Here is a 25,446-nt window from a genome sequence, read left to right as displayed (position 1 = left end):
TAACATATCTAATATGGTACTCCTCATACTAACTGGAACGGCATATTGATTGACATCTCTGTGTACCTCGTCTCTACCCACTCTATACAAGATTCCGTCTATTAGCTTTAGGTTGTTCCACTGCTTTAACCAGCTTGCTAGCCCATTGATAGACTTATCAAACTCGCAGCCCGGTTCCCATCCTTCAACTTTCATTTTCAATACCTCTCTAAGCTCGGGCGACTCGCACTGAAATTGGTAGAGTTGTAGATCGCTATAGGAAGGAAACACAGCTGGACGACTCACACTAACTCTTTCGACTACAACAGCATCTAACTCTGGTTTGGGTAAACTTCCGAGTATTCCGCTGACCATCTCGCTAACTGGAACAGTTCTGCTTAACGCATCGGCACACTTATTCTCTTTACCAGGTTTATACTTGATATCCAAGTGGAACGTTGCCAGCTGTGCAACCCAGCGATGTTCAGTCGCTCCCAATCTTGCTGTCTCCAGGTGGACAAGTGGATTGTGATCGGTGTATACAGTGCACTTGCAGCCAAGTAAATACGAGCTAAACTTTTCTGTCACCGCCCACTTCAGGGCAAGTAATTCGACTTTAAAACTCGACAGGTCACTGTAATTTCTTTCAGCACCTCTAAGTCCTCTGCTTGCAGTTTACCTTGGGTGTCTGATTGCATCAAGCACGCTCCAAGACCCTGGAAGGACGCATCCACCTCGAGTACAAAGTCTTGTTGAAAATATGGGTAAGCCAAGACGGGTGTAGAGCTCACCATATCCTTTAACTGTTGAAACGCCTTCTCTTCGACATCAGACCATTTGAAGTTCCTCGCTTGAATGTCTGTTTTACTCCTAGACTTTCCTACCAATGCATGCAATGGTGCCGCTATCTGGGAGAACCCATGAATAAATCGCCTGTAGTAAGAGGCAAGTCCTAGGAATGAACTAACCTCTTTACCAGATGTTGGTGTTGGCCACTCTCGTATCCTCTTGACTTTATCTTCGGACACCCTCACACCACTATCGCTTACCACATGTCCCAAATACTCTACCTCTTGTCGCAGGAGATCACATTTTTTTCCCTTAAGTTTCAATCCATGTTCTGACAGCCTTGTTAACACACCTTCTCTAATCTAGCCATATGTTCTTCTAATGTAGCAGAAAATATCAATATATCATCAAGATATAACACGAGGTCATTTAGATTCATGTCTGCGAATATAAAAACCATTAGTCTCTGAAACGTATTGGCGGAGTTACTTAGTCCTTGTGGCATTCTCAAAAATTCGTATAATCCCCAAGGTACACGGAAAGTCGTCTTATCAACAGACACATCGTCCATGGTAACTTGATAATAACCATGAGCCAGATCAAGCGTTGAAAAGTACTTTGCTCCTCCCAGTATATCTAGAACTTCGTCAATTCTTGGAAGCGGAAATGAATCTTTTACAGTAACTGCATTAATCTTTCTGTAATCTATACACAGACGAAGCGTCCCATCCTTCTTTGCAACAAGCACTATCGGGCTAGCATATGAACTCTTGGATGGACGAATAATCTCTTGTTTAACCATCTCATTTAACATCGCTTTGACCTCTGGGATTTTCTGCGGATGAATGCGTCTGAAAGGTTGTTGTACCGATTTATCTGTAGTTAGTTTGATAGAGTGTGGGATTAGATCGCATCTACCTACGTCATAGACTCCTGTAGAAAAGACCGTGGGATATTTGTTGATGCAATTGGTGACTTTAATTTTGATTTCTTCTTCTAAATGGTCCAAATTGAGACCTGGAGCTACCCCCTCACTCGCCATAATATTAGCTTGAGTGGATGGTACAGCCGATACTCTATGATCTTGAGACACCATCACCTCTCCCACATGCACTTGCAGTCCATCTGCTACTTCCACTAGATCTACCCTTTCCTCGCTGTTCACTGAAGACACCATACCGATTATACGTTCTTTCTGCAAACTAATTTGTCTATCTTCAGGGTTTTCTATCATTACTCGGAACAACACCATCTTTAACCGCATCGCATCCTTCTACCACTTTAACCAAATTCTCAGAATCCATAGGGCTTACCAACACAGTACCAGTCACATTCTGCACTTGACAAGTTACTCTGCGAATGCTATGAGCAGGAAGTGTCACCTTAGCCGCTACTTGTAACCGTCCTACTTGAACTTCTTGTTGCACTGGTTCAGGGTGTTCAGATTCAGAAGAACTTAGCAAACTTCGAACAAAATTCCATGCAAAGCTATCTTGGTGAGGAACACTCAGCTTAGTCAACTTCCGCAAGATGTTGCAGCCCAACAATACTGGATATTGCTCTCCTCGCATACCTGCACAGCGTTTGGTGATCAAGAAACTCCCCATCAACTCTGCTGTTCCGTACTTCATCGGCAACTCAACATACCCTTGAATCTCAACAGGCTCTCCATTTGCACCATATATATTTAGGTAAGTAACTTCAGGCACTTTACCTCCAGCTTTAGCCTTAATCATTCTATCGTACACATCGACAGGGATCAGCGAAGTCTCCGCTCCAGTATCGATTACGCAGCCTAGTTCAACACCGGCTAAAGATATTTTTGCTGTCGGGCTGTTAGCTACTAATCCCGAAACCTGTTGCGAGTCGTCTCCATGGACACTGCTGACCGGAACTCCAGGAATTCCTTCTGCTGGATTTCCACTTGCTGCTGCTAGAACAGGGCAATCTTTCTGGAAATGGCCTTCTTGCTTGCAATGTAGGCACTTGAACGAACCTGTACAATTCTCTTTTCTATGGCCGGTTTCTAAGCACTTATAACATGTAAGGGGCTTCCTATTGGTCTTCTCGTATCCGCTTCGATCATTTGCCGCTTGTCTATCTAACCGAGCTCGCATAGCCTGCAACTCGACTTTCAGAGCCTCTATTTCTCCACGGTTTGGATCTCCTACCACCTCATGTATCTGCACTCTGCGTTTTGCCGTCTCTTGGTGTTGAAAGAATTCTAATGCTTCTTCTCTCATTTTCTGGAAGCTTTTCCCTTTGTGAGCCATCTCAATGCGTCGCAATTCTCTTTGCATCCATGGTTCCCTCGCTCCACTTGAAAACCGTTCTTTAAGCGAATTGTCTTTCAAGCTCTCCAAAGCAGTCCTCTCGTTGTCATTCGAAGCTGCCTTCACCATCCTTTTGTATAGTCTCATTAACACTCTGCTGTAGTCACCTAGAGACTCTCCATCTAGCTGACACCTACTATGATACGTTCTACCAAGTGACTGAACTGTACTCACCGGGGCAAAAAGCACCTCTAACTTGCTAACAGCAAGATCATAATTCTTCCTAATAGCGTCCTCGTGACACATAATCTCTTCTTTGGCTGCTCCACCAAGATGAGCTAGGAGAGAATTAGCTTTAGCCTCGCCAGTCAGGTTATAATGCCCTGCGTAACTGTTGAAGTCGTCCAACCACTCTTTCAAAGATGGATCTCCAGCAGCTACCGGAAGACCCTTGAATTTGTTTAACTTCACTGGAGGCGGTCCACGTTGAGTTGTCAGACCTTGTAAGGCAGCCGTCAGCGCCAGTATCATTTCGTTTGCTTCTGCCATTGCTATACTATGTTGGGAGAAGAAACTATGCACAAGCAATTAAAAAATACAGTGATAAAAAAATCTCAATACAAAAAGCATGTAAATCAAATCAAGCATCAATAAAAAAAACTATCAATAAAATCTTGATGTCATCTAGCATTCAGGGGTCTGGTATTCTCTGTTGAAGCTGAATCAGTCTCTGTACCACACCAACTTGCAGCACCAGATTGTCACTCGTCGCGCTTCCTCTTAGAATTCAGTTCTGTCTATAGATCCAGTCATATCCCACCGCTGCCACCAAAATGTCGTGGGCCACACACAAAGAACAAAAGAATGAACCTCGCACTCTGTTCTGTATTTACGTTGTAAGACGTTTATTAAAACTGGACCGTAAATCGAATCATTAAACAGACTAAAACACACAAACACAAACCCCTGTAATACCAATCAGAGAAAAATAACATTACAATGATATAAGGTAAACTCTTCAACTTATACCTACGCATGACCTCAATTTATCATAAATAATACAACTCAAATAATAACTTCTCAAAGTTATCTATCTCCATCAGTTTACATCATTATAGCATTCAGCCAATAACACATCTTTAACTCGGGAAATTATATCATAGCAAGTCCTCAAAATAGTAATGTTATTAAACAATCACAATACCTGCAATGCCCTCCTGTAACACTAACACAGCTTAGTAATAGTATAGTTACAATTAAAAACGAGTTGCCCTCAAATCAGCTCGATTTACTGCAGTCAGCAATTGTCAGTAACACCAACCATCTAAAATAATCAATTACAACTACTAATATAACTACCGTACTTATATGCAACAACATAATCAGAAACTTAACGCTACCGATATCGTACATGGGCGCCGCCATCTTTGTTGTTTACATTATAAGAATACATGCTAGAGGGCGCTCGACGAAACCAAAAACTCAATGTAAACGATCGGTAACTGATCAACTCTAGACAGTTCTCAACTTATCAAAGTGATTAAACAACCTACAAGGTGAAATATAACTTCAACTTCATAAAAGAGTACTGTATACAGTACATAACATCATGGCAAACAAGGCCATAGAACCCGTTACTGTCATTATTCTAGCTCATTTATATACAATACAAAGTCTTTGATTGTTACATATGGTAATCAAATTCACACGACCATGCAGACATCACATGGTAATCACTACTACTACTAGGCCTAATTTACGTTACATCACTTCTCATTTAAAATGTCGATTACCGTCAACAATATTAATTTAAGCTAATAATCAAAATCACTATAAACTACTTGAGGAAGCATAGCATACTAGACTTACAATTAAAGTGGTTTTCTTCGCAAAAAATTAACAAACTAACAATCTTTAAACTCTTCTTAAACACGGCTTATCCTCCTCGAGCCTTTATCTCAACTCCCACGAGGTAATTGCTCTCCCCACAACCTTATAACAACGACGCTATCTAAATAATAATGCGCATACGTACAAAATCACCAAGGCAAACATTCTATAATAATAAAGTAGTTCCAATCAAAATAATTATTTAAGTGTAAAATATGAATAAATTGAATAGAATCATTCTCAATAAAAGTAACAAATAATAGTTATATAATTCCAGTCTCCGACATTACACACAGGAGGAAACCGTTAATAGGGGTCATCAATCACTGAAACAGTCTCTAACGTGACCGTACCAAGAGACCAAAAGCATAGTTTATCAACGTGCGTGACAGTGAGTGGGGCTTTAACATTTGTATCACAATATATCATGACAACAGCATCTTGTTAATTTTGGAACAAAATGATCAAATAACAACTTTTGTAGCCTACTTATATTTCGGTCGTACTGTAGTAGACACCATTTATAATTATAAATAGAGCAAGCAACAGAAATAATCGATAAACTGTAAAGGTGTTTCCCTGGTAGGCATGGCCTCCTATAGTAACATTGAATCGCACCTAAATTTGATAAAATGATTAATAAATAGCATAAATAATTAGTTAAATTACTAAAACAAATTGTATTTCACGTAAAGTAAAGGCCTTTATTTGATATTTGAATATCTAAAACAAAAATTGTAGTTCATGATTCAGTTGAATCACTAAAATCACATTGTAGTTCACATAAAAGTAAAGGCCTTCAATAAAAGTTAAATTACTAAAACAAATTGTAGTTCACGTAAAGTAAATGCCTTTAATCAATATAATTGATTAGTTGAATATCTAAAACAAATTAATTTCAGTAGTTCATGATACGTTGAACCACTAAAATATTTTTTTATTTAATATTGAATGGCGCCACCAACGGCCATTTTGCCGGAAGTGACGGACCCGGAAGCCAGTTGAACAACAGCCATAGTTGCCATTTCTGTCATTATTATGCTTTTTGGCATTATTTGGAGGCCTACAGCATCTGGCATAATGCCGCGGCATTATTTAGCCGTTTTTAGCATAATCTGGCATAATTTTGTGTTTTTTGAACAACCAAAAAAATAATATATCACAGAACAAAAATAAAATATTTTGTTTATAAATCTTGCAATTTAATACATATTATCACCTTATGCAATATCATATCGTACAAAACAGATCTGTTCGGGTTTTCCGTACAATAGTTCTTCCATCCTTTCGTTTCGGACTTAATCGACTCTTCGGATAGGAAGGCTGCTCGAAAAATTACCGTGTGTGCGATATAGGCAGTACAACAAATCCGAAAAGGCTAGCTATTGGCCAATTATGTTACTCTATTTCAGAGTTCATGCAGGTTATTGGATCCCCACTAATGTAGAGACAATTGAACGAAAACATTATGAAAGGAGTTTTGTTTTTTCAGTTCATAATTATAAGCGGCCGCACCCCTACCCAACCCTTAAAATGGCAATTTCCGGTAACTTAGAAGCTCTAATTTTAAAAAGAATTACTTCTAGAGAATTTGTTTTCCATATTTCATTTTATTTTATTATTTATTATTTATTATTTTTCATTATATTTTTATTTCATATTTGAAATTAAGTGCCATTTCCGGCCATCGAGCAGCTCTATTTTCCCAAATTTTCGTATCTCAGCCCCATCCATGGTGGGACTGAGGTCCTGGAGACACTTAATATATATTTTGATTTCCTATTTTCAATTATAATTGCCATTTTCGAACTATGGTGGGCTAAGATCCTGGAGACACTAATAAATATATTTTTATTTCATATTTTTTAATTAAGTGGCATTTCCGGCCATCAGAATTTTTCCAAATTTTCTTATCAACCATGGTGGGGCTGAGGTCCTGGAGACTAATTACATTTTCGCACCCCAGATATTTTTAGAATTATTAGTTATTACTCACAAAACTAAAAATATAAATTTTGAACGACATAGGGATACAATTTTAGGCCCTATTTTGTGTCAGTTGGGGTTTTACAAACGTTTATTAGACATACAACCGTTGGTGGCGCTGTTTAGGGCCACATTTTGGGGATCTGGCATTATTTTTCCCAATCTGGCATTATTTGAGACAGGATACGGCATAATTTAAATTTTATCGCTGGCAACGCTAACAACAGCGCGAGTGTGTGAAAATAACCCTGTGGTATCCACAAATTTCGATAGATAATGCTAAATTTTGTCGTTGTAAAAGACAAAAGTGGAACAATAGTGTCGATGTGAAAACTAATGTTATCAAATCTACGTTTCGCGGTACATCTGAGATAGATAAGGTATTGTGCTCGCCTATGTCAGAATTAACCATAATTTATATATAGATGTGTTATTGGCTGAACAATAATATTAGCTCCATCCTTAAGAAATCTAGCAGGAATGTTATCAAGTCCTGTACTTTTGCTAGGATTTAAAGAATTTAGTTGGTCAAGTACAAAATCATTAGATATAGTTTGTAAAACGAAACTGTTCTTCTTGATCCCTTTGTTCTTATAGTATTGTTTGAAGTGTGTAGTATTAACACCAAATATATTATTACAATGTGGTAATTTATCAGTTAACAAAGAAGCAACATTAGTGAAAAATTTGTTGAAGAGATTAGCTACAGAAAATGGTTCAGTGCATGGATGACCATTATTATTAAGTACAATTGTATTTTGAGATTTTAGGGTTTGCCAAAGTTTTTTGGGATTACCCTTGTTTTCCTCAATCTTAGTTTTGAAATATTCTGACTTAGCTTTCTTAACATCTCTTTGTATCTTATTTCTTAATTTACAATATTTAGAGTACATGTCTTTACAATGGTATTTCTTAAATAAAAGTAGGTGTTGTCTCTTTGACGAATATCCAGAAGGATATTATCATTCATCCGAGGTTCAGTTCTACATTTAATTCTAACTTCTTTCACCAGAGCTATTTCGTCAATGACACCTAAAAATACAGTTTTAAACCTAAACCAAGCCTCATTTACTTCGTTACATGATAAAGTTGTCTCCCAATTAACATTAGCAAGTTTGTTAAGCAAAGACTCCTTATTTTAATGTCTCATGCTACGAATACGTACAGTATTGTATTATGTCTGTTAATTTGACATCTCCATATTTTACGGGTACCAAATGTGATCAAGTGATCACTTAGACCAACATTTAAAGTACCAATTGTAATATTTTTTCTTTTGAATTGGTAATTATATGATCAAGAGTAGTAGCTGTAGTATCGGTTATTCTAGTAGGGATGTCTATAATTTTAGTACAATTAAAAAAACTAAAATACATCTTTATACCTTTTCAATAGTGGTTCATCTTGACTATTAAAATTAATATTAAAATCACCTAAAAGATACAATTCACAATCAGATCTTAAGTTTAAGAAGGATGACTCTAAGTTTTCAAGAAATGCTTTACAAGTGGGAGGGCGATAAAAACATCCAACAGCAATAGGTTTCGACTTGGGTAGGAATATATCAATCCAAATTGATTCTAGACTGTCAATAGTCATTTCAGGTTTTGTATTGAACGATACATCATTTCTTATGTAGATGCACACTCCTCCTCTATTTCGATTTCTGTCTTTCCTTGTGATTGTATAACCTTGAATCTCTACTTCAGCATCTGTTACACTGTTGTCTAACCAAGTTTCAGATACTGCCGCTTTGGTTTGTTGAGCTAGTAAACGGAGTTCTGAAATTTTTGGAAGTAGCGAACGAATATTGAGGTGTACAAAATGTAAACCTCGGTTTTTTAAACAGTTTAAATTGAACTCATCTTGTGCTTGTTGGTTAACAGGTCCAGGATTTGATGCAACATCACCAGCAATCATAATAAGGATATACTCAGTTTGATCAGATTTTGCTTCTTTAATCGACTAAGTATGGTGGTTTTCTTGGAAAGTGCTAGTAGTTGGCATATTGGAGATTTAATTGATAAGTTGTCAGGATTTATAAAAGTAGGAGATGTCCAGTTTTCTTTTATCAGGCGATTCATAATGGGTGTGAATTCATCATCAATTGTTGTTTTATACGTTGTTTTAATACGTATAACACATAATGCTGAAGCCAAAACAACAAAGAGAAACGAACTGTTCATTAACTGCAGCATGTTGAATCAGCTGAGAACAAAGAACCTACATTCCAATGCTATTAGTAAACTTCTCTGAAACAAAGGACTTCCTTGGTTGAAACAATGGCTTGACTAAAAATACAAGCTAGGCTGTTATTGATGGTAATAAACAGTCTTTGGTAGGTGACAAGATGAGCTTATCAGCCTCTCTAGCTTGATAAAACAACAGCTTCCTTAGCCTAGAAAAAGTTTAAACTTATATAGTTCAAAACTCAAAAAATACAAAATGGTTACTGTGTTAAATCCTCTTGATTTGCGTTTGATATCATAGACTTCAACTTACAGGTACAACACTCTCATTGTTAATATCCTACCTATGTGACCGAATGCAACGGGTCTGTATCAAGGACATGTTCTCTGTTTGCTATCCACTCAAGTGGAGTGCCACAAGGATCTGTACTCGGACCACTTCTATTTATGATTTACACATTTCCACTCGGTTCTCTGATCCACGAATATGGTTTGGACATGCATTCTTACGCAGATGACACTCAGATTTATACCTCTATCTGCCCTACATCGATGCATGCTGTTCGTCCAGCAAAATCAAACCTAGAAGAATGTTTGATCAGAATTTAAATTCAGAGATGATGTCATCAAACTTTCTTAAATTGAACTCAGAAGTTAAAAACAGAAGTAATCGTATTTGGTTTCCGATCCCAGTTAGCGAAAATCAACCTACACTCCATAAATGTTGCTGGCCATGTTATTGTATCAACAAACCCTGTAAAAAATCATCATGTCATGTTTGACAGCAGTATGACTATGTCTGCCCAAGTTGCCAACATTGTAAAGAAAACCAACTTTCAACTCTTTATAATAAGCTGTGTCCGAAAAATGCTTACTGATGAATTGACAAAAATCACTATCCCCACCCTTGTCAGTTCCATAATGGGTATTGCAATAGCTTATTATCAGGAATTAATATAAATCTGCTTAATCAACTTCAGAGCATTCAGCGTACTGGTGCTCGACTCATTCTAAAAAAACGCAAATATGATCCAATCAGCTCAGATCTTGTTTCATTACATTGGCTGCCGGTTAAACAATGCATAGAGTTCAAGATCCTTACGCTCACCTACAAAGCCATTCATAAACAATCACCGTAATATCATTCATCGCTCGTCTCCTTCCAGAACATTAGCCAAAATCTTGTCATTCATCCAAATCTTCGCCTCGACTATTCCAAACCAAGAACACGTAGATATTCAATTTTGCTGACCGGTCATTCTCTTGTACAGCTCCATCCTTATGGAATACTCTTCCACAATAAATAAAATATGCCAATTCAATTGCCATCTTCAAACAATTGCTGAAAACCGTAATTTCCACCTTGTTTCGAGCCTTGTGGACGTAGCGCTTTAGAGAAAATGTTATTTTGGTTAAGCGCTATACACAAGACATTATTATTAGATATGTATGAGTGATATAAACCTGGTAGAGGTATATCCACTAATACAAGTTTTCATGAGAGTTTCTTTGTTATTTGTCAACATTTATATGAAAACTGTGGTATAAAGCAATACACCCCTGGAAACAATATAGGTAATCCTAAAAAAATAATACAAAATGTTATAGAACTTCATTTTTGCAAAATCATAGTTGTAAGTAGAAAAACAACAATAATCGATGTGGGTGTGTTAATTCAAGATGTATGTACTGTAGGCCTTATTCATGAAAACTAAGATAGTAACAGTTCTTTAGCTAAAATTTAAATTTAATCTCAAAATATGAAGAAGAAAGATAAACAAAACACAGTTTTGTCATAAGACGATTTAAAGATTTAATATGAACTCCTCTCATGTACATCATAATCTTGAGCTAAAAATATATAGTATTATAATAAGAGCAAAGTGCCAGGGCCTGAAAGTTTCAATGACAGAAACAATATGGGTATATATTGTTTTGTTTTAATATCTGTAATATTTTTTAGTAAATGTGAGACTGTTTCAGGTAAAGTTTGCTACTATTGAACAATATAGTGTTGGAAAAATACAGTATGTTTAGGGCAATTTATGGATCCTAATTTATAAGTATAAGAAGCCATTAAAACAACACCCGACAACATTTGAGTCCCTTTGGATTTATGATGCATGTCTGGCACCACATAACTAAATTTGTATTTGGGAAAATCCAGGGTTCTGATTATAATGATTTACATTTAATTTGTTTGCCAGTTACCCCTAGCAACGACAAAACACCTTTCAACAGTTTATCGATTCCTGTATACGAGTCACATTTACACATAAAAGCTATTGTAGTTGTTTTCCAATAAGGTTGCCTTCTTCATTATATGATATTACAACATAAAAAATTATTATTAGGAATGTATTAAAAATGTCATGAAATGATAGAGTATGTACCGCAGGTGAAATAATCTCAAATTTGTATAAAAAACATAATGGTTTAATCGAATATTTACAGCTTATGAATGCCATACCAAATGGGTGGAAAGAAATTATTAGAAAAGACAATACAAATAATCAAGATGTAGGTAATAATGACTCATTGTTGCATAAGAACATTAAAGGATCTATCTACTATAAATATTTTATAAACAAACGTTCCACTGAACCAGGTTCACAAAGAAAATGGGAATGTGAGCTAAATAACGTAGAAATAGATTGGAATAAAGTATGGTATTATAAGGTATACAAGATGAAACATATAGTTAAAGTTGCTCAATTCAACTTTAAACTCTTACAATTTACATCGAATATTACCGTGTAAAAAAAGATTAAAATTATGGAATTTGGCAGAAAATAATTTATGTGACAATTGTATAAATCAGATAGAAAGTGAACAGCACATGCTGTTTGAATGCAATGCCATTCAATGGACATGGCACAAATTTAAAGGTGTGCTGGCTAATTGCTTTCCAGCTGAAGATAATATTACATGGTTTAAAATTGTTACAGGAACAAAAAACAATATTGTAAATGAATTGATTTCTATGTTTTTATTCTGTATATACAAGGTACACATAATATCCAATGGTGGAAGAAAAGATAAAGATGATAAAAAAAAGATCTGGATTCTTTTCACTGCTGAAGTTAAAAATCTAATAGAAAATGAACATATGTGTAACTTCATTAAGGCACAACGTAAATGGGGTGCAAAAAAGGAAACTCTGTTACAATTGATAGCATGAATATAGTCTGTATGAAGTGTTTTTTTTTTCATGTTTTCTAAAATGCAATATGTTTTGTTTATTTCCCAATTACAAATTGTATACAGAAGTAGAAGTAGTATTATAATAAGATGTCATCGGGTATGAAGCGTCTCACATACACACAGAGCCAAAATGGCATCTTGGACTTGCACGGTGTATGGACTCTAACCTTACGGTTTTCATTTAAATATTTCATTCCACTCTATCATCCTTATCTAGTTTTCAAACTTTTGCATTCCTCTTTTTTCATCTCATCCTTTTTGTCTTGGTGAAAAGGGAGGATATTTTATATTCCTCCTCTGAGTTTATAGCCTCTCTACCAGAACATGAACAAGATTTTATAAGTACGTTTTTAATGACAGTTCATAGACTTTTATTACCATCTTTTATCTTTATATTTTAATTAACATCTTTTTAAAATTGTAAATGAAAGCATGGTTATTATATTGAAATTAATCATCTTTTTATGTAAATATGCCTACTTTTTAACTACTTGTTAACTTGTAACAATCTTAGTAATATACAACAGAAATAGAAATATTCATACAAATAATTAATTGCTACAATGTACCTTTATTTTATATATAATATATATACATATAAATCTGAGAATTATAATAAAAGTGGGAAGACCCCACACAAGACAAAAAAAAAAAAAATGTCATGAAATCAGAAGATTAGATTACCGTATATTTTCAAATAAATGCCCCGCTTTGAAGAAACGCCCGCCTCAAATAAATTTCCCCCCATAGAACATCATTTGGAATAAATGCCTCCTAATAACCCTCCTGAACAATAATAATGATATGGTAATTAAACATAACATTGCAAATTTTGCAATAAAAGATGGTTAACAAACTAAGTCATGCTCAGCCAATCTATTTAAAGTTGCTAAGAAAAAATGTGATTAACTTTATTGAATCTTATATCCAAGACTTTCTTCAAGAGTGTGTAATTGTAGAATATCTTGTAAATTCTCTTAAACCAAAATTTAATAAGCCACCATCCGTCTCTCCACATCCTCTAATAGCTTTCTTTAAGCGCTACTCACATTGAAGAACAGTACACAGGCCTAGGTCATTATTGTAATGCGTTCTGTGTGTCACATGACTTTCTTAATCATTCTTGTAGAGCTAATCTATTGATTGTCAATACATTTTATGGACATTTCTTGTTTGTCCTTTGTATTCTATTACATATTCTAATGATAACGTACATAATACCTATATTGAAAAGGTAATATGAATATGGTAATTTTTTTTCTCTGGTATCAGTAGATTTTCTTTGAGCGCTGCTCACATTAAAATTATTGTTATGCAAAGTGCCAACATGCTTTTGATGCATTTTGTGTGTCACATGACTTGTTTCAATCAATTTGTAAGCTTTGTATATTGATTTCCAATACAGTACATCTATACAATATTATTGTTTTATATAGTTAACATCTAAATTTTGATACATCCATAATAATAATAATATAATTATAATGTTGAAAGTATTTTTCTTCAAACTCATTTCTGTCCAGAACAAATTCTTCAAGAATTAACATTGTCATCCTGTAAATAAATGTATAATGTTTAGTCTGAATTTAAAGTGGTTCAACTTTTAACAACAACCAACAAATAATTAAAATGTTTATACCACTAGTTACCCTCAATAAATACAAAATATGTTTATTCCCTTTACTCAAAAAGCAAAATAATAGCAAGCAAACATCAGAACAGTAAATATAAAAAAAAAATCCATGTAAATTCATTTGACATGTACAGTAAGAGTTTGACTGGTATAGTGTCAGATGAATATCTATGGCGTATTAAAAACTAAGCTAATAATTATATATTGCCATTCAATAGTCATAGTATTTTTTAAAGTTTATATTTCCTATATACCAATTGTAAAAATTCAAGAAATAAAATACATTGTAAGGAAAATGGATTGATAGGTCATACAAAATTGTTCAAGTGCAAATAATTTCAATGGGATTATATAATAGTATATACAATGTTAAATCATTTCTTTTCTAAATTCTTCTATTTTTTTACCTTATCACCTACCGCAATGTTCATTTCATTTTTAGTATATACTGTTTCTCATGTCTTTTTGTTTGCAGTTAATGTGCTCACTTACTATAATCTATAAAGATTACATTAACAGTAAGTAAAATAATAATAATAATCATTAGGCCTACTTATACTGCCAAACATTAGTCATGTATATATATTTAGGTATAAATTATACGTAACAATAATTAATACTTATTATATAACACCTATATAAATTCCTGTCATTTGATTGGACGAATGTGGGTCACATGGCGTGCAATAGTACGCACTATTCAACGATCGTTAAATAGTACTTTTTCAAATAACTACTTATACTGCCAAACATTAGTCATGTGTATACATTTAGGTATAAATTATACGTAACAATAATTAATACTTAATAATTAACTTAAAACATTCATAAGGAATGTTTACTCTCAGTTGCAACAATCATTTTTTATGTCTTTAGGCACATGTGGCCGCGCCAAGGATTACCATTAGTAAATTAATCACTGTCCTATCAGATAGGTGCTAATCACCCTGATACAGGGGCTATTTTTGTGAACCCCCTACTCATCTCAAATGATGAACTGGGTTCTTTAATAACTGTGACTACGGTTTATAGTCCTTATCTGGGAAGACTTGTTCAACCACCAGAACCAGGGCCGTAGCCAGGATCTGTCAAGGGGGGGTTCGGACACTAAATATTTGGGTCAACCCCCCCCCCCCCCCCTGGAGGTGGGGCCTGATGCGAAGCGAATTTTGTTAAATGACACCCCTAGATGGCCGGAAAAGACACTCTCGTGCAGCATGCTACCGATGAGCAAAAAGATCGTACTTTTTTCCTCCTTCTCAAACACGTCGATAATTTAAAGGACGATAACTATGTGTTGCCGTATGTTAGATGCGCGTGCTCTGTGTGCGGAACCGCCGATTGCGAACGTACATCTAGGAGCAGCCCCGAAAAAAGCACACTGGTTGAAGGCAAATGCTATTTGCTAGCTCTATCTATAATATTTATTTACAGCAATTTGTTGAGGAATATAAATATGTAAATAGGTGATATTGATACATTTTAGTACGTATCGGCTGGTGGTCTAGAAAAAAATAATCGGATGCCATAATGTGAACTACAGTACTTGATACCATAGATATTATAGTGTAAAATATTAATATTCACTATAATCCTCTATGATACATTATACTTCATAGTCACACATAAATACTGATGTACGTCGGAAGGCTATATACTTTATGCATGCTGCCTGACTGCCAGTGATCTAAACAATTATTATACTAGGTACGCAGTTGTCTGGCGGTGTCCTTTGTACGAATCGTTCGTGCCCCAGTTCGCTATGAGACGCGTCAATATCATGTTACATGCAGGGACCAAACATTTATTTTTCAGGTTAAAATCGGCAATTCATTTGCAGCTTTCAGAAATTTACAGACACGTATCGCTAGTTGACGCTCATACCGAGAAGAAGGTTCACGAACAAGTTTACGAATTTTTCAATTTACAAACAACTTTTTGTACTGTGGGGCACGTATTTGGAGGATTTTTGGAGATGAGGGTGAGGTATTGGGCATGTCGGGGATGGGGGTTCGCAGTCGGTTAAGGGGGGTTCGCTGTAAAGGGGGGGTTCGCCCGAACCATAAAAACCCCCCCTGGCTACGGGCCTGAGAACTAGGAACAAGCCGGCCTCAAACCCATGCCGATATTGTTGGTATGATAAACTGTTGGTTTTAACTCGCTGTATACACTATACAGTAACAATCAACTGTAAATATCTGACTATACAGTTAAAAGTTACATAATGTTGTATGACATGATATCAACTGTAAATAGCTGGCAATGCAGTAAGATGTTGGATGACATGACATCAACTGATTGTAAATGGCTGGCTATTCAGTTAAAAGTCACAAGATGTTGTATGGCCTTGTGTCTTGCCAACACACACACACACAAGCAATGCGACGACCTCCAAAATTGAAAAATGTGCATCAAAACAAAAAACCATTAGAAATTCATGCTTTACTTACAATTAATTTGTTGTACACATTTTTTAGTTATTTTAATAACTAAATATTTTTATGTTGCTGGATAAATGGTTTGCTACTGCAACTCTTCGTGGTCTTTTAGAGATTACAGCCATCCCTAATGGCATATTCAACCCATCATCTTTTTTATCTATTCGTTTAATGAATTTACCATTTTGATCAAATAGTTGGAGTTTATGATTACTGGACACTATTATATTTCCACCCATATCTATAGTTATACCACAAGGACCCCAGACTCTACCATCTTCTTTACCATAGGCTACAAGAATCTTAATCAGCTTATCATTAGCATCAAACATTTGTATTCTGCTATTTTCACGATCAGCAACAATAGCATGACCCTCCTTTGTTACAGCAACATCTGTTGGTTTTTTCAATTGTCCTGCTTTACTTCCTTCAGAACCTATCTTACCCAATAGACTACCATCATCAATATTGAATTTAAACACACAGTGACATTTACGATCTGCTACATACAATATCCTGTTTTTTTGGTTTATTCGTACACCATCTGGATATTTTAATACTCCTTTACCAAAGGTTCTGATTTCATAATATTGATTATCACACATTACAACACATTTTTCTAAATAATCACTATACACCATGTGACCATTGCCTATTTGATGCATGTAATTCACTTGTATATTTTGTGGTATTTGTATTCTAGAAACAAAACAACCTGATTGGTCCACCTTTATTAACTCTCTACTGTAGCTTGACACTAACATACATCCATCAGTACCTAATACTACATCTGTTACCTTTGCTGTTTTATTATGTTCTTTATACTCTGATATGTTTTCTATCGTTTGTACAAGTCCAATAGGTTCCACCTTAATACTCACTGGTGAACCTATGACATGCGACATAGCTTCATCAGTGATGTTCATGTGCCAATCTCCTTCCAAATCACATCTTCCTGTTATTGTGCACCTTCCCTTTCTGTGTGTTACTTTACTCTGAGATTTCTCACCTGATAAGTTGGTTAGTGTGGCTGTTAATTGTCCAACATCACTCTCTGCTAGACTTGATACTCTCACACTAAATAGCTGTCCTTTTGTGACTGAAATGTTCCAATCTTCTTTATTAACCGTGACAATCATAAGTTTACCAACACTTTCATGTTTCATCAACTCACTCAGCCTTTGAGACGGAACAAACTTTAGTGTAAAACTTGTTTTAGTAAATGATTTATCTGCTAAAACATTTTTCCCAACATCAGTGATAGTTGTCATGTATGATGTAACAGTTTCTGTTTCTTGTGGTTTATTCATCATTTTATTGATAGATTCAATCAATGAGCTCACTTGTGTCAGCTTTAATTCAATACTTTTAATATGAATATCAATAACATCTTTTTGTTTTTCATAAGTCTGTGTAAGCTTTTCTATCATTACCTTCGATTCCTCATTCACCTTTCTGATAATTTCATTCTTATGAGTTTCAATCGATATTCTGCTTAACTCAAAATTAGATTCAAGCTCAGATCTTTCTTTATTGATAACATCTAATCTTTCATTTAGCTTTTCTTTAATGTCTTCAGCTATCTTTATAGTTTTATTAACAGTTTGATTAATGTCATTCAGAGCTTTTTCTATTGGTATCATCTTATGATTGCTTCTATCAATATGACTATGTTTGCAATCTTCACATATCATAAGTTTACAAGTAAGGCAGTAATAGTCCAATTTTTTGTCAGTATGAACTGAACATTTTTGTGAACTTGTTCCATCTACATTTGCATCTGATGTGCAATTCAGTGCAGACAAATCCATATGTTGTTGGATACATTGCTCACACCGATACCTTTCACACTCAGTACAATGATATTGCGCTTGATTATCATTTAAGTAGGAGTCTGGTATTTCCGATCTAATTTTACAAACATGTTGATCATTATTACTTTCCATTTTGTTTCCATAATTTTGTAGATTACCACTTGTTTTTTTTTTATTTGTGAATCTTTGTTGACATTCCAAATCTCTGTCAAATACTGTTTTCTGTAAAATATAACATAATTTATTTAATTTTTTCAGTGTATGTGCTTCTTAGACATCTATTTTAAATTATAATACATCTTTTTTTATTATTATTAACAGCTGCCTATCAACACATTTATTATCTAAAGATGTACTATGTCTCTCATAGTCTTTGGTATTTTACCTTTCTGTCAGCGTTGAGTACTACTGGTGCAGTAGTAGGCCTACTTTTAGTTTGTCTGTCAGTTTGGCCTAAAGAAATGATAAGTGAAACTATGAATATTTAATAAAATAAATGGACAGCAGAACACTTTATTAAGTTATAATATAATAATAATAATAATAATAATAATAATAATAATAATAATTTTGGTGGCACTCTTTGTTGATTAAGTTGCGTCAAAAGACCTCATTTGAAACAAATTCTTACTTGTAAAGATTAATTGGGTTGTTATTATTTATATATAGATTGCAAATAAAAATAAAACTTCCATTACATGTTAGGCCTATAAATGTAAAACTTCCATCAAAATATTTTTACAATGCAATTCTGAACAGCCCTACTTTGTCTACTTCAAAATAGATTCTTTCTGTATTTTTAAAGCAAATTTGCTTATGTACAGTATAAATTGGCTTATGAAGACTTGTGTAAATATTAGTTGGATACTTACCACACGGTGTTAAAATGCGTATCAAAACAAATACTAAACTTTTCTATTTTGTAATGAGTAATAGGAATAATAAAAAGATAAACTGGTTGTTACCTTTTTTTTTTTAACTGTTATTTTTTACTATTTTGCATAGGACTGTGTGTGCTAAAAAACATTGTATGCATGGGAAACTACAAAATGCTTAAAATAAACCTTTACCATTATGTGCTCACTAAACCATCTAGTAAATCGACAAAGATGGTTTATTGAAAATCATGGCAATAGGATTATTTAACACGCAACAAACTATAATCATCAAAACACTACAAAAAAAAAATAAGGGTCCAATAATAATTTACAGCAATGTTAAATTTTGTTTAGATAACTCAATGTGATACTGTATATGCATATCACGGATATTATAAAATTGTTTTTTGTGTCATCCAATAAATGGCATTACAACACTATCAACGCCATGTTTAGGACTTTATCATGTGATGAAGTTTCATTGTAAACTAAATAAGCACTCTATAATGGTTTACATTAACAAATTAAAATTATATAGATTGTACTGCAACATACAATATTCAAAGATCTATTTATTGCTTGCAGTGAATTGTTTATAGAACTTGTTATTTTTAAATATAATACTTACCATCACTCATAATCCTGGTCTTTTCCACTTTTCCAGTTGTTTTTCTAGCAAGATTGCTAACTTTTCTCTTCACTTTCCTAATTTCTGTAGGCCTACCCAAAAACAAGTCACTTGCTTTTTTATCGAGAAGTTTTGCAAAACGTTCTGTTGGCTTCTCTTCATCCACCAGAAGTTTATCCCTCTCCAGGATGAATACAAAATCCCAAATAGTGTTGAACTTGTGATGACCTAGGCTGTAGTGGGCAAGCATTTTTGATACTTTTGTAGTATTTTCTCTTAAAGCCATGAAGAGTCTTTTGCGATATTCTGTTATTGGTTTTCCCTTGGTGAAGTTGTACTCTTCATTGTTGTTTGGATGCTTCAGTTTAAACTCTTTGATTAAATCTATCGCTTCCTTCATTTCAGTTACTTTAGTAATGTCCAACAGAATTTCTACATCAGTAGGGTTATTCTGAATATAACCTTTGCTTTCAAGTTCATTAAACCATTCAAGTGCTGGGACATCTTCTCTACTTAAAACCTCTCCAGAGCAGTGGTCATTCAGCAGAAGTCTTAGCCACAAGCGTTTCTCACCCTTATATTTATCACTTAGACATGCAAGAAATTCTACAAATTCTTCTTTAGTTGTCATTTCTAAAAATTTACACACAACATTGTTCATAGCTACAATAACATTTAGATTGAGTATTACCTACTATTATGATATTGTTCATTTTTACAAATCATCAATTATTGGTGCATTATGAGAATTTAAAAATTTATATATATTAATATCTTCTAAATATATTTAGTATATTTATACAGATAATTAATAAGCAGGCCTATATCTCTACCAGCTCAAAATTCAAATTGTATTTGTTGATTTCTCTTAATGTGTTCAATTTTAATCAACCTTTAACATATATTCGTCTATTATATTGTTATTTCATTTTAAAGCAAATAGGTTTTATTTACAGCTTAAACACTTTTATTTCAAGAAAAACTATAGCAACAAGACAAATTCTATATTAAAATAGACTTACCAGTTATTACTTAATCTTTTTGTTGGATTAAACTGAAATTTAGTAGAGAGTTTAGAAGATGCAATAGGATTAGTTCTTCCTATAACAACAATAAACCACAATATTTAGCATTATGAGTGGTACAATAAATAATATAAATATAGACATAAAATGTTGACTCCCCGCAAAATAGAATATTACTCATCAATAAATATAAGTATCATTAACAATGGTTTCTGTGTCATAAAACTTGAATACAATGCATTGTCTTCATAATAATAGATATGAATGTTGTGAACTCTGGTTTTTAATAGAACTTGTCACGCAAACTTTCTTTATAAAGTATGACAAGCCATAGTAATATATAGAAACAAAATGTAATATGCTCATTCCTTTTTTTAAATCAATCTGTAATTTCTATGTTCTCTTTTAGGATTTAGGACAATATCCCAATTTTCTTATCTGAGCTATATTACTAGCTAACTATTTTTTTTTCTTTCAATTGTTGTAATATTTTTTTTTATTTTCTGTCTATACAGTACTAATTTATCAATGTACCAATGTGTGCTTCAGCATAAAAGAGCATTATTTTAAAATATTTATTTAACTACCGTATCTGTTCTATTTTATGCAAACAAATAATAATATTCATTTGCAGAGATCTTGTGTGGTACCTGGATATGTATGATTGTCATATGGTTTCTACAGTGTTTATTACCTTTGTCAGTGAATGGGTACAGGTACACACAGTACCAACTCATTGTGACAGTGAATTTCTGGGAACATTTCTTATTACCATTCTCAAATATAAAAAAAAATGATTGTAAATACTTACTTTGCAATGTGTTTTGTTTTTCTCCATTAATCAACCCATTTCGTTTGTTTTTTTCACAGATTTAATAATATGACTGGAAATACTATTTCATTTATAACAATAGATGCAATCACTGAATTGATAGAATCTGAGATGTTTGCTGAATAATCTTTGAGCCAAGTATGTTGTCATCAGGTAAATCATCAGCATAATACCAATGTTGTGAAAACCATTTGAACATTTCTGATTTCTGATGCTGGGCTGTTTGTCTGCTCTCCTTAGTTGGGTTAAACATATTAATCCAACTTATATATACATGTTTACTTTAAAGCAGTTTTGTAATTTTTTATACTCAACTTGTTCACATGACGGTGGTATAAAAGTGTCTTCTATCATGTTATTAAATGCGCTTCGCACAAGCGACAATGACCCCTGTAGATGCAGGCTTAGTGGAGTATGTTCTCTGTTAGTCAGCAGGCCCGTAGCCAGGGGGGGTTTTTATGGTTCGGGCGAACCCCCCTTTTACAGCGAACCCTCCTTAACCGACTGCGAACCCCCATCCCCGACATGCCCAATACCTCACCCTCATCTCCGAAAATCGTCCAAATACGTGCCCCACAGTACAAAAAGTTGTTCGTAAATTAAAAAATTTGTAAACTCGTTCGGAATAACTCATACAGTACCTTCTTCCCTGTATGAGCGTACTTCGAGTGATATAGTCTGTAAAGAGTTGCAAATGAATTGCCGATTTTAACCTGAAAAACAAATGTTTGGTCCCTGCATGTAACATGATATTGACGCGTCTCACAGCGAGCTGGGGGACGGACGAACGATTCGTACAAAGGACACCGCCAGACAACTGCGTACCAATAGAGAGAAATGGCGAACCGACGTCTAAAATCCGAGTGGGTATAAAATCATAACAAACCGTTGAGGGCGGCACATTTCCTATGTTTATACACGTGAATCATGGCGTCGTCTAACCAATGTTGTTGCTGTAACGCTCATAATTCTTTTTCTATTTGTGTATTTAGTCATCCATCATTCACAATCATATTCCTAAAAATATCTCATATCTATCTGTAGGTCTACATTAGACTAGGCCTATAGTATTATAGTAGAATGGTCTTATCAAGTATTCATTACTGGCGGTAGCCCCCCGGCAGGAAGCATCACTAGCCACATAACAAAATGGCAGTTGTCAAGCTGAAACTAAATGCTAGGCTTACGTCTACTAGAGATGCTCTATTTAGTCTTACTACCTAGCTAGGAGAGGCCTAGCAGCACCCTAGCTAAAGTAGTAGTAGTACAGTATACAAATAATGAATGTTTATGAGTGCAATGGTACAAATAATGGCACGAGGTGAATGATGAAAGGTTATATCAACGAGGCAAAGCCGAGTTGATATAACCTTTCATCATTCACCAAGTGCCATTATTTGTACCATTACACGAATACAAAACATTCATTATTTGTTTTATATAACATCTAAATAACAAACAAAAATGTTTCAAAAAGTACTATTTAACGATCGTTGAATAGTGCGTACTATTGCACGCCATGTGACCCACATTCGTCCAATCAAATGACAGGAATTTATATAGGTGTTATATAATATGCAATAAAGAATTTCCAATATTATTATTATTATTATAATAACCGATAATCCGTGCTAGGCTCGCTCGAGTAGGCCTGCTCGAGTAGGCCTACTCGAGGTCAACACAGCATCAGCGAAACTATCTAGGGCCTAGAGCTGGGTACAGTATATAACAAAAACGCGTCTTAATTCAATCCAAATTGAAATAAAATATGTTAAGATTTGCCCATATAACATTAAAATTGTTAAGGGTGTTGCAAAATAAAAAGATACTGCTATTATGTGTGTTTTAAACGTTCTTTTCTAACTACCTTTTTAACTCAACCCATCGGAATTTCCCATACAAAAACATGTGGCGAAATGGTTTGTTTACAATCTATACCCACTCGGTGAAATTTGAGTGACGTCATCGCGGTTCACCATTTCTCTCTATTGTTTAGATCACTGGCAGTCAGGCAGCATGCATAAAGTATATAGCCTTCCGACATACATCAGTATTAATGTGTGGCTATGAAGTATAATGTATCATAGAGGATTATAGTGAATATTAATATTTTGCACTATAATATCTATGGTATCATGTACTGTAGTTCACATTATGACATCCGATTATTTTTTTCTAGACCACCAGCCGATACGTACTCAAATGTATCAATATCACCTATTTACATTGGCATATTTAATTTCCTCAACAAATTGCTGTAAATAAATATTATAGATAGAGCTATAATAAGAATTGCATTTGCCTTCACCCAGTGTGCTTTTTTCGGGGCTTCTCCTAGACGTACGTTCGCATTGAACTTGAACGCAAAACAAAATATCGAGTAAATGATCAAACAATCGGCGGTTCCGCACAGAGCACGCGCATCTAACATACGGCAACAAATGTTATCGTTAGTCCACGAGTCCAAGTACGATCGTTTTGCTCATTGGTAGCATGCTGCATGAGAGTGTCTTTTCCGGCCATCTGCTTCGCCTCAGGCCCCACCCCAGGGGGGGGGGGGGTAGGTATGGGGGTGACCCAAATACTTAGTGTGCGAACCCCCCCTTGACAGATCCTGGCTACGGCCCTGGTCAGGCTGATTCAGATTCTGGCATATTATTTAGATCTACTGAGATAAACAAGTTAACTGTATTTTAATAGGTAAAGAGTTAAAAATACAAGAAATATAACATACAAAAAATGTATTGATAGGCCATAAGAAATTAATATTATCAATTTATATTATAAATCTCATTGTGATCTTATATATATATTTACAATGCTATGTAAACTTTTGCATTTATCATTACTTAAAACAATATATTAGAATATAGGTCACTTTCACACTTCCTTTTTTATTTATGCCTAGCTCCAATTTTAGCACCATGTAGCATGCTAGTTAACAGTACGAAGACATCTTCTATCAAGATTATATGAACACTGTAAGTAACATATATTATTGATTGAAAATAATATGTACTGTATATTGGCAATTGCTAAACCTTTTCCTATTATATTAGTGTTTAATATTTATTTAATTTGATTAAATTGTAATTAGAGGTACTGTGTTGAAAAAATTCACTTTGATTTTTTATAATACCGTAGTTCCCCGGGTATAATCCCACCCCCTTTGTACGTGAAATTTGCCCGAATTTGGGAGGTGGGACTATACCCAGGGATTTCCCGGTGCATGAACTACTGAAAATGACAATATTTCTTTTGGCTACGATTTAGGCTATCTAAAGCTATATTCCGATGTAGGCCTAGACATTAGACTGCCAGGTCATCTAGGCCTAGGCGGCCTAATTGGTCTATGCCTACTGTATAAATTTTCTGGGTGTCACGAAAGCTCAGACCACGAAAGCTCAGACCCCCTAAGACCTAAGATCACGAAAGCTAAGACCCAACACCTAAGATTACAAATATTTATCTTTCGCACCTGCCTTGTATTTTAACTCCCAACATTTATTCTGAATACCAAACCTTAGAATTGGCACTTTCATGAAAAAGAATCACATAAAAAGTAACAAATACATTTTTAAATTGATGATTTTACAGACGTTTTTCTCGCACACAAAATGACTAGCCTACACAGTACAGTAGGCCTACCCCATGGGCCATGTTCAATGTTTTTGTTTCTATGGAACGTCAAAAGAGCAAAAATTATATAGAGGGCTGAAAACTCTGTGGAGTCCATCTACCTACAGTGTGGATGGAACAATGTAAAATTAAAATTGTAATGATAATAGTATAATCATGCAAGTACGAAGAAATAAATACTGGCAAATAAATTTTAACTTAAAAGTTTTTTTGTTTCGTTTTCTTTCTGTTTTTATACTTGTACTATTA

The 25,446-nt window shown here is 34.6% G+C and overlaps 1 protein-coding gene and 1 long non-coding RNA gene across 2 annotated transcripts; both read right to left on the bottom strand.

Moving 5' to 3' along the window:
- Positions 1-12,513: 12,513 nt before the first annotated feature.
- Positions 12,514-25,283, bottom strand: LOC140046494 (uncharacterized). The gene is made up of 3 exons (XR_011844799.1): positions 25,037-25,283; positions 21,538-21,793; positions 12,514-13,864 (listed from the first exon to the last, which is right to left on the bottom strand). It is a non-coding gene; the product is annotated as an uncharacterized lncRNA (long non-coding RNA).
- On the bottom strand, positions 16,023-20,802 carry LOC140046490 (uncharacterized). The gene is made up of 4 exons (XM_072091149.1): positions 20,724-20,802; positions 19,702-20,334; positions 18,581-18,648; positions 16,023-18,417 (listed from the first exon to the last, which is right to left on the bottom strand). The coding sequence occupies exons 2-4, from the start codon at positions 20,330-20,332 to the stop codon at positions 16,426-16,428; spliced, it is 2,691 nt and encodes an 896-aa protein (XP_071947250.1). The 5' UTR covers positions 20,333-20,334; positions 20,724-20,802; the 3' UTR covers positions 16,023-16,425.
- Positions 25,284-25,446: the final 163 nt, after the last annotated feature.

Source organism: Antedon mediterranea, chromosome 4 (genome assembly GCF_964355755.1).
Source record: "Antedon mediterranea chromosome 4, ecAntMedi1.1, whole genome shotgun sequence".
Classification (NCBI taxonomy): Eukaryota; Metazoa; Echinodermata; class Crinoidea; order Comatulida; family Antedonidae; genus Antedon; species Antedon mediterranea.
The sequence above is the reverse complement of the archived record's forward strand: the minus strand, read 5'-3'. Positions and strand labels throughout refer to the sequence as shown.

Excerpts from the sequence above, each read along its gene's own strand:
- LOC140046490 (XM_072091149.1), bottom strand. The coding sequence starts at position 20,332 with ATGACAACTAAAGAAGAATTTGTAGAATTTCTTGCATGTCTAAGTGAT. Across the intron at positions 18,649-19,701 it reads GACCAGGATTATGAGTGATG|GCCAAACTGACAGACAAACT; the intron begins GTAAGTATTATA and ends TCATTTCTTTAG. Across the intron at positions 18,418-18,580 it reads TACTCAACGCTGACAGAAAG|AAAACAGTATTTGACAGAGA; the intron begins GTAAAATACCAA and ends TATATTTTACAG.